We start from the raw sequence: 14,043 nt of genomic DNA on the forward strand, positions 1-14,043 counted from the left end.
ATGAAAACTTGTGTTTATGGAAAATACATGTGTGCTTATGTTAAACACACGTCTGTCTAATGTGTGTCCATGGTAAAACATGTCTGTTTATGCTAAACACATATGGAATTTTAAAATTTTTGACTTCCTGACAGTGGTTTACCCTTGGACACACAAGATTTAGCCTCCACAACCCACTCATGGGCGTTTACACACCTTCCCACCCGTGTAAAGGGTGTGGGAGACCTAAGGCAGGCAGGCGTAGATGTGATCTGGCATGGCAAATTGCCCTTAGATTGCCTGCCCATTTAGGTCATGCAGTAAACACCCCGGGGGACCTTCATACATTTTCGGATGCCTGTCTGTTGGGGCCTTTACCTGCCCATGTAGATAATGCCATTAAGCACTTTTAGGGCCTTTTACCCGTGTGTAGGCACCCAGCTTTTCCACATGTGGATGCACATCCTTTTGTCATGTATGATGATGGGTAGGGAAAGAAAAAGTTGGACAGCAAAAAATTGTGTATAAACTGAAGTTGATGACACATCCAGTAGGCAGGATTTGGAAATTTCTAGCTCTATTTGGTGCTTTTTGAACAAATCAGAAAAGAAGAGTTACAGACAAAGTGGGGAGCTTGTAAGGTCTTGGTTTTGGTGTGTCTGAAAGAGTGCAATTTTCACATCTATGCATATGTGTGCCACATTAACTATGTTTATAATAGTTTTATAATTGTTTGCTTCAATATTCTTGTACCACTTTTGGTCTCAAAGACCCATTGGGTCTTTTGAAGACTTATATAACTTTCTTTCTTCGTTTCTTTCTCTTCTATTTTTTCTAGACTAATTTTCTTGCTTTGAATCATGACTTCTTGTTATTTTGGTTTGAGTAGTCACTCTATCAGTTGAACATCAAGGTTTTAGAAGTTTGTATCTTTTCTTTGTCCTTGAATCATTTTCAAAACTTTTTCTAGCATTTTCTTTGTTTTTGTTTGTTTGTTGTTCAATAAGTGCAGTTATTCTCTCAAATTGTAAGGTTCCAATCTTATGAAGGTGTATATAGGCCTTACTTAAAGCTGAAACCCTACATATTAAGGCTATTCTCTACTTCTGTCACCTTGCAGCCATCTCTTGTGGACAAGGTGAACAGTCATCCTAATGCGAACTGGAAAGCCGATCTGAACCCTCGATTCGCAAACGCAACTGTAAGCTTCCCATATGGCCATAGTTCGTTCAGAAATGTTTTTGAGTTTTGCTTAGGCTTTGATATGTCTATCAATGCATGCAGGTAGATGATTTTAAAAGGCTGTTGGGATCATATGTGGATATTGAACAAGGGAACATCTATATCCGTACTCACCCTCGGAACTTAAAGCTCCCCACAAACTTTGATGCAAGAGAAGCATGGCCACAATGTGTTTCTTTGCAAACCATTCTAGGTCAGCTGTTCCTTGCATCTTGCATTTAAGCATTTTCCCATGTCATTGTGTGAGTCTCTCTCTTTTTCAAAAGTTTCAACATACTTTTGAAACTTACCTCAACTTTTTCATGCTGACATGGCTGGTGCATGCAAATGGATGATTCAGATCAGGTATCTTGAATTTGCATTATTTATGTACGGCATGAGATTTCAACCTTCTTGTTTAACAGCCTGTTTTTGACAAAGTTGTTCCATCTTGCTTTTGTTATTGTTGGCATCGGTGATGACGATGATAATGATGGGTGATGGGCATGGTAATGGTGGTGGTGATGATGATGATGTCAATGGTGATGGCGATGGTGATGATGGTGGTGGTGGTGGTGGTGGTGGTGGTGGTGGCGATGACAGGGACATTGTGGTTCTTGCTGGGCTTTTGGAGCAGTTGAAGCATTGTCTGATCGCTTTTGTATCCATTATAATGAAGTGAGATGAAGCTTGTTTATTTATGTTTGACGCTTACATTGTCCATGTCCAGGTTGGTGGTTTGTTCCATTTCTACTTATTCTAATCAGACATGGTTTTGGATTTTGCAGACTGTTACTTTATCAGAAAACGATTTGCTGTCTTGCTGTGGCTTTGAGTGTGGATTTGGTTGCGATGGGGGGTTTCCCTTACAAGCCTGGCAATACTTTGTTCGCAGTGGTGTTGTAACAACCGAGGTATAGCAATACCTAAATGATTGGAGGGATGGCACCCTTTGAGAATGGCTGCTTTTTACATAATTTTTTTTTCAGCCTATGATTGCAAGGCAGCTGATTTTTATTTTTAAAACATCAATGATGGGCAACAATATGTCTGATATATTATATATATTAGGGATAGACATGATGGACTAACCAGTGGGGTTTATAATGCTTGTTTTCAGTGTGCCCCTTATTTTGATGCAACAGGGTGTCAGCACCCTGGTTGTGATCCTCTCTACCCAACTCCAGAGTGTGTGCAGGAGTGCAAAGATAACACAGATTGGCAAACAGTGAAGCATTACGCGTCGAGTGCATACAGAGTCGGATCAGATCCATATGACATCATGGCTGAAATCTACACAAATGGGCCTGTGGAAGTATCTTTTGAAGTTTTTGAGGTAAGTGATTAACTTGAAGCTTGGGCATGTCATAGATATAAGCCTAGTTCTTGGATTCATCTAGGTATATAATTCAGCTGTATTAGCGGACATGCAGATTTCACATTGTGAAGTTTTCGTCCAAGTTACGGCCAATTGATATTGTGCTTATTCTTTCTATCTTTAGCGGTGCATTTGCCCTATCAACTACTTATTTGCTGTACTAACTCTTTCTATTTGCTACTTCCTTAGTGCTAGGCTTCATTATGGATGAGTCTGCCCTGCATCTCCGGAGGTTTGACAGAAACTCCGTACGAAGGGCTTTGTGTGAATATATGCTCTTATGTGTGTGTGTGTGTGGAGTGCGTGTGTGAGAGTATATCTTGATACAGAGTTCTACACCCACTATTGGGCACTGATGACGTTAGTGGGGATGTCGTAGTATCTAGTCCATACTATGCATAATGGAGTTGATAGTTATATAGTCTTGTGGGTTGACTGCCATGAGTATATAACATGCATGTTCCTAGAAGGTGAATTTGGTTTTATATATATATATATATAAGCCTAGTTCACTACACTCAAACATGCATACACACGTATGTACGTACACACATACATGCGTGATACATACATACATGAATGGCATATGCACATCTTTACATACATGTGTGATACATTCATACATACATGCACACGCATAGACATACATACGATTGTACGTACATACATACACACATGCAGCATGCATACATATATATAAACATACGTGTATGTCAGCATGCATACATTCATACATGCATTATGTATACATACATGTGTACAGACATACACGCATGCATGCACATACACGCATATATGTACGTGCATGCATGCTGTCATGGCCCTGTGAAAATGGAGTAGGACAAGTGTGGGCATGGTGGTTGCAGGGTCAGAATATTTTATGATTCACATGGGGGGTGCCCGGACAGTGTTTAAGATGTGTGGACAACCCTAGGTGTGAAGGGGGGAACTAGAAACATTAACTTTTAATGTTTATTGGAGTTTGCCCCTAGGCCTTAGTGGCCCTAGGAACTTATTAAGTTGGGGCCCTAGGGATTAAATTGAGAAGGAGTTTTCTCTCTCTTCTCTCTCTCTCTTCCCTTTTTGGGGAGTCGTGTAGCAAAAGTGGAGAAGCCCTCATGCGCTTGAGAACTATCGTGGAAAAGCAAGAGGAGCTCCAGGCGGCTGCTGAATCTGTGCTGTAGCTGCTGTTTTCTGCAGGCTGTGTGCTGTAAACAGGCCGTACAGCAGCCGTACAGTGCTGTACGATTGCTGGGTTTGCTGTGGACTGAGGAGCGCTGAGCTGTGGGGTTTCTTCTCTGCTGGTTGGGCTGCGCAGGAGACCTGTGCAGGCAGTACAGACTGTTTTCCAGCCCATACCCTACTGTACGACTGCCGTACAGTGTACGGGCAGTCAGATACAACACATACAGGTGCAGGCGGCGCTTTTCTGGGTGCTGGACAGACCTGTGTATGCTGATTCAGGCAGGTACAGAAGTGGACAGCAGGCTGTTTATGCAAGTACAACGCCTGGCACGTATCCCGAGGCGGTACAGACGGGTACTGTGCTGATTTTCAGATCTGTATTTTTCAAGGACAGCATAAGAGTGAGCATCAGGAGGAAGATACAGGCAAGTGCAAGCACACGTGTGAAGCAGGGTTGTGGATTCAAGTGCCTGCAGGCACAGATTAGTGCTGTTGCTTCCTCCAGTGTTGTTTCACGAGCTGAACTTGGTAAGCCTTGACTCTGTTCATCTCTCTCTCTTTCTATTGCTTGATGTCTGCTACAGGTATGTGTTATCTGGCTCCTTGTGAGAGGAGGAGCTCGGCAGATTGACAAGGGATTAAGACAGAGATTGGACAGCTTATGTATGTTTGAGCTGAGAAGATGTATCATGCTCTTGAGTTATGCCAGATGTATGCCCATGGCTGGCCTGCTTTGTGAACTTGGCTGATCAGAGGGAGGCACAGTGTGTTGTTTGAGGACACAGATCTGTGTGCATAGATCCTCTGTGCTGAGAAGGATTTGTGGGCAGTCAGATTGGACTTACAGGTGTAAACTCTTGGCTGGTTTTTGTGTTGTACTCAGCCATACATATTATTTTAATTGAATAAAGAAATACCGCAAGGGGTGCCAAGCTTTGGGGCCAACAGGTGTCGCTGTGTATTCAGATTTGGGCACTCTAGCTCCAATCTGTGTTTTGTTTCTCATCTAGACTACAAGTGGACGGGTGATTGTTCCCACCGCACTCTGGTTTTCTATCAGAGGCCGGTTTCAAGGTTCCGTCCCCGGGACCAATCATCAACTTTCTGAAGGGGGTGAGCTCGTGGTTGCTTTGGAGAAAGTCATCGCTGAAAATTCAGCAACCATGTCTGATACAGAGGAAGAGTACTTCTATCAAGAAGAAGAAGAGCAAGAGACTTCTCCTGAAAGAGATGTATCTGAGGATATTTTTGCAGGAGAACAGGCTGCAGATGTTGAGCCTTATGAGGATGTAACACAGCCAGAAGATGTGCATAGTAAAGAGGATGATGATGCTCGGTTCAAAGATCGCTTGGCTGGTGTTATGGATACTTTTATGCAGCTCACACAGAGTGAGAGATTTGCTGAATTTTTGAGATCTCGCTCAGAGCCCCGCACAGAGCCCCAGAAAAAGAAGAAGAAGGTTCGTTCGAAGAATCTTTCTCATGGTCATAGTGGTACCACTCCACAGGATCCATCTCCTGGACAGTTTCCGAACATGCAGCATGCTTTTGGTGCTAACCCACAGAGTTCCTTCTATGGACAGCCACCTATTCCTCAGCAGAACATGCATCCAGGGTACTTTGGTGGTGGCTCAGTGTTTCAATCCATGACTGGGGGTTATCCTCAGGGAGGCATGGGTATGTATGGGCCTTTTGGAGCCAATTTTCAGCCTGGCATGCAAGGGAATATGTATGGTGGTATGCAGTCCGGTATGCAAGGAAATGTGTTTGGAAGCATGCAACCTGGGATGCAAGGCAATATGTTTGGTGGCATGCAGCCAGGTATGCAGCATGGAATGTATGGAAACATGGCTGGGATGTATGGTATGCCTGGTGTTGGAATGGGAAATGTTGACCCAATGATGGGTATGAATGTTGGGGGCAGCAATCTTACGAAACCACTTCCATATGATAATCTAACGCCTATGGGCAAGGCGAAGGATTACAAGGAAGGGGGAGCTGCAGTGAAGTTTGACACTTTCAGTAGGGCCAAGGATAAATTGAAGGCACTTACCTTTTTACAGCAGTTTGATGCTGCTTTTTCTGGTGGGAATTACACAGAGTCCTCTAAGGTGAGGAAAGCTGCCACTTTTCTCAAGGGCAATGCTTTGCAGTGGTGGTCTACTCTTCTTTTGCAGGGCATAGCACCCACCACATGGGTCCAATTTAAACAGGTTTTCTCTTCCGTATGGCTCACATCTACATTTGAGGTGGATGTTATGACTGCATGGCACAAGCTGGATGCTTCAAAGTGTGATAGTTTGGAGGATTATAACAAGAAGTTTTGGGAAGCTCTACTCCCAGTGACTTCTTATCGTGCCGTGCCATTATCTGAGCAGGTAGAGAAGTATTGTTGTGGGCTGCCCAAGGAGGTACGAGATTACTGTATAAAGACAAGAGTAACGAACATGTCACAGATGATTGAAAATGCTATGACAGCTAATGCGTTACTCACAGGTGGTTCATCTGGGTTTAAAGGCAGTAAGAAATTGGGCAAGAAAGCTGAAAAATTTGGGCATGCTTCTCGTGATACTAAAGGGTCTTCAGAGACGAAGTATAAGAAGTTGCCGATGCCCAAAAGGACTTCTGAGGAAAGACAGGCTTTGAGAGATGCTCAAAAGTGTTTTTACTGTACTGAAGAGGGGCATATGTCATTCAATTGTCCCAAAAGAAAGTCCCAAAAGGACCCTGACAATAAAGGAGAGCCCAAGCCAAAGAAACCAAAGCCTTCTGCAGGCTTAGTTCCTGATCTTGTGGGGGAGCAGCTAGGTGGTGAAGCTTCAGAGTTGTGCAGGGCATGGGGCAAAGTGAGAGATCAGAATGCTTTGATCTTCTTTGACACAGGTGCTAGAGCCAACTTCATTTCACCAGATTTGGCTGGCCGATTGGGGATTCGCGCAGAGGAGATGGGGCCGTTACATGAGGCAAATATGGCTTGTCCAGGGTATGCAGAACCCGTTACTCCTATCATTGGGAAGCTTCGGCTTCATTTGCAGGGTTATGTGGACAGCGAGGAATTCTTCATCATGCCTTTGGATGGCTGTGATGTTTTGTTGGGGATGCCATGGTGCCACAGGGTACATGCGGTGGTGGATACTTACAATAGGAAAATTACTCTGACTCATAGAGGGAAAGAGCATGTATTGGATGTAAAACTCAAAGGGGAATCTGTTCCTATTGTATCCGCTTCGGCGATTTCATCAGTAATGAAAAAGCATCTTTCCGCGTACTTGATTTATGTAAAGGATGCACAGGATGATGAGTCTAAGTCTAATTTGTCGATGTTAGATAAGGACAGGGCTGATTTCTTAAGTGGGTTTCAAGACTGTTTTTCCGAGTCATTGCCAGGAGAATTACCTCCTGAGAGGCCAGAAGATCATGCCATAGATCTGATTCCTGGTAGTACTCCACCGAATAGACCGCCGTATCGTGTTAGTGCAGCCCAACAAGAAGAGATTATGAGTCAGGTGCAGGAGCTATTGAATAAGGGGTTGATTCAGCCTAGCTCATCACCCTTTTGCTCACCTGTGCTCTTAGTGCAGAAGAAGGATGGTTCTTGGCGCATGTGTATAGATTACAGGGCGCTGAATAAGAATACCATCAAGAATCGATTCCCCATACCGAGGATCGATGACATCTTGGACCGCTTACAGGGATCCACAGTTTTTAGTCGTATTGACTTGAAAAGCGGGTATCATCAGATACGCATTAGACCCGAGGATGTGCATAAGACAGCATTCCGAACCACATTTGGGTTGTATGAGTTCTTGGTTATGCCCTTTGGTTTGACGAATGCGCCTGCCACATTTAACAGAATGATGGACAGGATTTTCAGACCTCATAGAGAGTTTGTGGGCACATTCTTTGATGATATGATTGTGCATTCACAAAATGAGGAAGAGCATAGAAGGCATTTGGCCATTGTATTTGCAGAACTCAGAAACCATAGATTGGTGGTTAATGGCAAGAAGAGTGAGTTTTTCTTGCAGGAGATACATTTCTTGGGGCATATTGTGTCTGGTCATGGAGTCCGTATGGATCCAGCAAAGGTGGAAGCAATACTTAATTGGCCAGCTTTGAGGACCGTGCATGATGTACGCAGCTTTCTAGGATTGTGTTCCTATTACAGGCGTTACATACGGCACTTTGCTGAAATTGCTTCACCTCTTCATGCTTTGACAAAGAAAGCAACTCCGTTTCGATGGGCTGATCGGGAAATTACAGCATTCAAAAAGCTCAAAGAAAAGCTTACTTCGGACCCAGTATTGGTGTTACCGGACCTCCGAAAGGCTTTTGTTGTCCAGTGTGATGCATGTGGAAGTAGCATTGGTGCAGTTCTCATGCAAGAGGGACATGTGATAGCCTATGAGAGTAGAGTTTTGCAAGATGCCGAGAAGCATTTACAGGTGTATGAGAAAGAGATGTTGGCTGTAATTCACGCTCTTTCTACATGGAAACACTACTTGCTTGGGGCTGATTTCACTGTGCAGACAGATCATCAAACCTTGCGTTACTTCCTCACGCAGACTAAGCTTTCAGAGAAGCATATGCGTTGGGCAAACTTTTTGTCAATGTTTCACTTCCAGATTGTGCATGTGGAAGGCAAAAAGAATGTAGTGGCAGATGCTTTGTCACGCAAGCCACAGGTCTCTGCAGTTTCACTTGCTTATCATCATGAGCTTGATGAAATGAAAGAGCAGTATGCCCATGATGAGGATTTTGAAAAGTTATATGATCAGATGTCTGAGGGTCAGCGACATGAGCATTACACTCTCAGAGATGGGTTTTTATTGATGCATGGCAGACTGTGTGTTACCAGGCCATTGCGACTCAAGGTTATGATTGAAAGTCATGCTCCACCGTATGCAGGTCATAGAGGGATTGACGCCACGGTCAAAGCAGTGGAGACTTTCTTTTATTGGCCAACCTTGAGAAGAGATGTTGATGCCTTTGTGAGGCAATGCATCGTATGTCAGAAGGTAAAGTTTGACCGTCAGAAGACACCAGGGTTATTACAGCCTTTACCTATTCCGGATAGACCTTGGGAGAGCATTGCCATGGATTTTGTATTTGATCTTCCACGGACACAAACGGGAAATGATGGCATCTGGACTATCATATGCAGGTTCAGTAAGCAGGCTCATTTCATTCCCGTGCGGAAGACAATTAAAGTGGATCATATGGTGAAGTTGTTCATGGCGAACATCTTCAAGTATCATGGCTTGCCTACGTCTATCATTAGTGACCGTGATCCACGGATGACGAGTTTGTTTTGGAGAGGGTTGTTTGACAACATGGGTACAACTCTCAAGTTTTCATCGTCATTTCATCCACAGACAGATGGTCAGTCAGAAGAGGCTAACTCTACAGTGTTGGATCTTCTCAAGTGTTATGTGTCAGAGCACAAGCAACAATGGGAAAAGTATCTTCCTTTGGTGGAGTTTGCATATAACAACACTGTACATAGCTCGACAGGCAAGGCGCCTTTTGAGATTGTAGAAGGAGGGAAGAAGGTTCCGCCCATTTTGCATACAAAGGATAAGATCTTTGAGGCTGATCAGTATGTGGAGAGCTTGGATGACGCTTATCGGAGAGTTAAGTTGGCCCTCCAGAAAACTCAGCAGAAGCAAAAGAAAGCCGCAGACCGTCACAGACGTGATTTACAGTTTGCATTGGGTGATTGGGTTCTTTTGCGCTTTGAAAAGGCTAGACTCAAGAAGATGAAGGGTAAAGAGCGCTTATTCCCTAAGTTGAGCATGCGATATTATGGGCCTTTTCAGGTTTTGGAAAAGATTGGTGAGGTAACCTATCGATTGAAGTTACCAGATCACTGGAGGATTCACAATGCTTTTCACGTGAGTCTTCTTAGACCTTTCCGTGGGGATGTGCCTGAGGATGTATCAGATGAGGCTCAGCCGGAAGTTGAGGAACTTGATGAGGTTCTGATTCCAGAGCAGATACTGGCACATAAAGAAAGGAAGGTACGAGGTAAAGTTTCCCGTCGCTATCTTGTGAAGTTCAAGAACTATTCACCGATGGATGCGAAGTGGATGGAGGAAGGTGACTTAACAGATTCACCTCAGGTTTTGCAGCTTTATCTCAATGCCTTTGAGTTAGAGCCGACTCTTATTGTGGCTCATTCAGGTTCAGCAGAGCATGGCTCTGGAGCATTACCTGATGCTCAAGAGGGGGGTAGCACCTCCACTCCCTTGATACAGACAGGCTCAGATGACATCTAGAGGTCGCTTGGTGCAGATTTTATCCCACCCGAAGGTACTGAGGCTGACAGTACATCTGTTTATGGGACTTCTATGATATATGTGTACTAGTCACATGGAGATTTTTGTGGATATGTATGGTTCACAGTGGTATACAACTTGGACTATTACTATGCCATTGGTTTGCAGTGAATGTTGATACATGTATATGGCTCAGAGAGATTGGGACGCTGATCTTGCCATATTGTATATTTCACTTTGGATATTTTGATGCATCACCAGAATGCAATCGAGGACGCTTGCCATCTTTCAAGAGGGGGGTATGTCATGGCCCTGTGAAAATGGAGCAGGACAAGTGTGGGCATGGTGGTTGCAGGGTCAGAATATTTTATGATTCACATGGGGGGTGCCCGGACAGTGTTTAAGATGTGTGGACAACCCTAGGTGTGAAGGGGGGAACTAGAAACATTAACTTTTAATGTTTATTGGAGTTTGCCCCTAGGCCTTAGTGGCCCTAGGAACTTATTAAGTTGGGGCCCTAGGGATTAAATTGAGAAGGAGTTTTCTCTCTCTTCTCTCTCTCTCTTCCCTTTTTGGGGAGTCGTGTAGCAAAAGTGGAGAAGCCCTCATGCGCTTGAGAACTATCGTGGAAAAGCAAGAGGAGCTCCAGGCGGCTGCTGAATCTGTGCTGTAGCTGCTGTTTTCTGCAGGCTGTGTGCTGTAAACAGGCCGTACAGCAGCCGTACAGTGCTGTACGACTGCTGGGTTTGCTGTGGACTGAGGAGCGCTGAGCTGTGGGGTTTCTTCTCTGCTGGTTGGGCTGCGCAGGAGACCTGTGCAGGCAGTACAGACTGTTTTCCAGCCCATACCCTACTGTACGACTGCCGTACAGTGTACGGGCAGTCAGATACAGCACATACAGGTGCAGGCGGCGCTTTTCTGGGTGCTGGACAGACCTGTGTATGCTGATTCAGGCAGGTACAGAAGTGGACAGCAGGCTGTTTATGCAAGTACAACGCCTGGCACGTATCCCGAGGCGGTACAGACGGGTACTGTGCTGATTTTCAGATCTGTATTTTTCAAGGACAGCATAAGAGTGAGCATCAGGAGGAAGATACAGGCAAGTGCAAGCACACGTGTGAAGCAGGGTTGTGGATTCAAGTGCCTGTAGGCACAGATTAGTGCTGTTGCTTCCTCCAGTGTTGTTTCACGAGCTGAACTTGGTAAGCCTTGACTCTGTTCATCTATCTCTCTTTCTATTGCTTGATGTCTGCTACAGGTATGTGTTATCTGGCTCCTTGTGAGAGGAGGAGTTTGGCAGATTGACAAGGGATTAAGACAGAGATTGGACAGCTTATGTATGTTTGAGCTGAGAAGATGTATCATGCTCTTGAGTTATGCCAGATGTATGCCCATGGCTGGCCTGCTTTGTGAACTTGGCTGATCAGAGGGAGGCACAGTGTGTTGTTTGAGGACACAGATCTGTGTGCATACATCCTCTGTGCTGAGAAGGATTTGTGGGCAGTCAGATTGGACTTACAGGTGTAAACTCTTGGCTGGTTTTTGTGTTGTACTCAGCCATACATATTATTTTAATTGAATAAAGAAATACCGCAAGGGGTGCCAAGCTTTGGGGCCAACAGGTGTCGCTGTGTATTCAGATTTGGGCACTCTAGCTCCAATCTGTGTTTTGTTTCTCATCTAGACTACAAGTGGACGGGTGATTGTTCCCACCGCACTCTGGTTTTCTATCAGAGGCCGGTTTCACATGCATACATATGTATGTACATACACGCACGCACACACACTTTTTTAAATGTACAACATACACACGCTTTTTTAAATGTTACAGGACTTTGCTCACTACAAATCCGGTGTTTATCAATATATATCCGGTGACTACCTTGGCGGCCATGCTGTCAAGCTTATTGGTTGGGGTACTACAGATGAAGGTGTTGATTATTGGGTATGTATTCTCATCTTTCAATTTTACCATTGTGGGGCTTCTTACTTGATTCCAACTTTGATTTTTCAATAGAGTTAACATTCATTCATGTACTTATGCCTACAAAACAACTATGATTCAAAATATAACTCTTATTGTTTTGCAGATTTTGGCCAATTCTTGGAACCAGCAATGGGGTCAGGTAATGTATTTATTTGGTCAAAAGTTGCACAATTGTTTGGTTACTTTATGCCATATTTTAGTTGGTTATTTATTTTTATCCCCAAGGACAGATCCTTCTATTAGTCGAGAAAAGAAAATGTGTGCTGAGTGGAGACTACAACTCGTGAAAGAGGAAAAAGCTACGAAAATCCCCTCGTTCAAGGTCAGATGAACCGAAAGAAACAAAAGGGGGGGGGGACACTCCCTCTGTGGCTGGCTGCTCATGGAGGGAGGCTACAGAAGGGGCTTGGGCTCAAAGTGAGCAGCATGGTGATGTGTCAGGGGAGACCTGCCTCTATAGCACGTCCAACACACCACCGTGAGGAGGAAACCACCACCAATACCACAACACCAGAAACAACACAAAATTAAAGCACCAGTCCACTCAGCTAATGTCCCCTAGTCTTCAGCTAACACAGGCGGATATTGGAGTACTCTCCAAACTCTTCAAACTGATACAACTGACTCCTTCAACTATCCTCCCAGGTCCGTCCTGACCTCCAATAGCTCTGATCTATACTCAAAACCCCTCCGTTGACCTTACCTGACCACCAACTGACCAAAAACACTCCTAGGCTGACACAAACTGATCAGATGCTGACTGTATTCTGATTCAGATTCCGGCTGCTGACCCCAGTCAAAAGAATGTCCTCTAAGCTTCCAAACAAGTCCTTCAGTCTCAGCTATCTTCAAAAAACCTTTACTCTGTACTTCACTGAACCTATCAGCACACCCCTGCTGACTCCCTGCTGGCTGGATTCTGACCTATCTTCCTCAGTTGACTTAGATCTGACTGCTGTTGACTGAAAATCTGACAATCAGATAGAACCCCTATATCACTTCCTTTCAACCCAAAAGACCACATCTACCTGTGTACTCTTAAGTGACGATATTCAACTGGCCAGAACTAACACCTTTCTGACGTGAGACATCACTCAGCTGACCTAAACCACCATCCAATCCCCAACCTACCTAGCTGACTTCCGACAGGTCTCTAATTGTTAGCCCAGAGTTCACAAGCTTCAAACAAGGCAGAATCCACTCTTTCACAACACTAGCTAACTCAACCCAACACAGCTAACCACAACTGACTCAGCCAGACCCTGTTGACTCAAGATCTAAGCTTTCTGGTTCAAACCTGACTCACCAGACCTTAGAACCTCACTCACACATATATTCTCTCAACGATATCAAACCAAACAACATAAACCAGAACATAAACAACTCATCAATCAAAACCATAGAGAATCTTTTGCATATAGATGATAATTCAGCCTGTCTCAACAATCCCGAGACATGGGGATTAAACAGAAAAGAGAGAATGCATCAAGAACAAGGCGAATCCACCACAGGAATAACCCTACAAAACTCTTCAAATCTTTTCCTTAATTTTCTACAAGAACCAGCAACAAAGAACTTTGCCACCACACATTGCAGGCCTTCACCCTCAACCACAACAAGAACAATAGAGCAAAGCCTTGGACCCACTCAAGTTCCAACAACAGAGATGCAGCTTCAGAGATCCTAGGGCACCAACCATCGTACAAGATCCTCTGTCACCCTTGCACCCTCTACTCTGGACAGAATCAAGCTTTCTCACACCAATTCCCACGTCTTCTTCCCAACCAAAATACCATCGTAGCGACCTCCAATCCAAATAGACCAAAACAACCAAAAACAGTGTTTAACAAGCTGCCACAGAGCTTCAACACAAAAAGTCCCCGTCTCTCTCCTAGCTCCTTTTCCCTCTCTTCTCATCTGGTTTCAATTCGCCTCTCCTTGTCGACTCCTCTCCATTCCTTACGCATACAGAAGTTAACTAGACTGGCAATAATAGTTTCTTTTTAGAAGGTGGC

General features: G+C 44.3%; 1 protein-coding gene across 1 annotated transcript in view; it reads left to right on the forward strand.

Annotated features, from left to right (window-relative positions):
* The window catches only part of LOC147633959 (cathepsin B-like protease 3), a 41,779-nt gene that overhangs the window by 868 nt on the left and 26,868 nt on the right, over window positions 1-14,043 (forward strand). Inside the window, exons 3-10 of the mRNA XM_086805042.1 lie at window positions 1,093-1,180; window positions 1,264-1,414; window positions 1,562-1,566; window positions 1,804-1,878; window positions 1,989-2,114; window positions 2,321-2,536; window positions 11,873-11,986; window positions 12,132-12,167. Of these exons, the coding sequence (XP_086661168.1) occupies window positions 1,093-1,180; window positions 1,264-1,414; window positions 1,562-1,566; window positions 1,804-1,878; window positions 1,989-2,114; window positions 2,321-2,536; window positions 11,873-11,986; window positions 12,132-12,167 (811 nt within the window). The remainder of the gene's footprint in view (window positions 1-1,092; window positions 1,181-1,263; window positions 1,415-1,561; window positions 1,567-1,803; window positions 1,879-1,988; window positions 2,115-2,320; window positions 2,537-11,872; window positions 11,987-12,131; window positions 12,168-14,043) is intronic.

This window comes from Cibotium barometz, chromosome 11, assembly GCF_041138505.1.
Source record: "Cibotium barometz isolate CiBa-2024 chromosome 11, ASM4113850v1, whole genome shotgun sequence".
Lineage (NCBI taxonomy): Eukaryota > Viridiplantae > Streptophyta > Polypodiopsida > Cyatheales > Cibotiaceae > Cibotium > Cibotium barometz.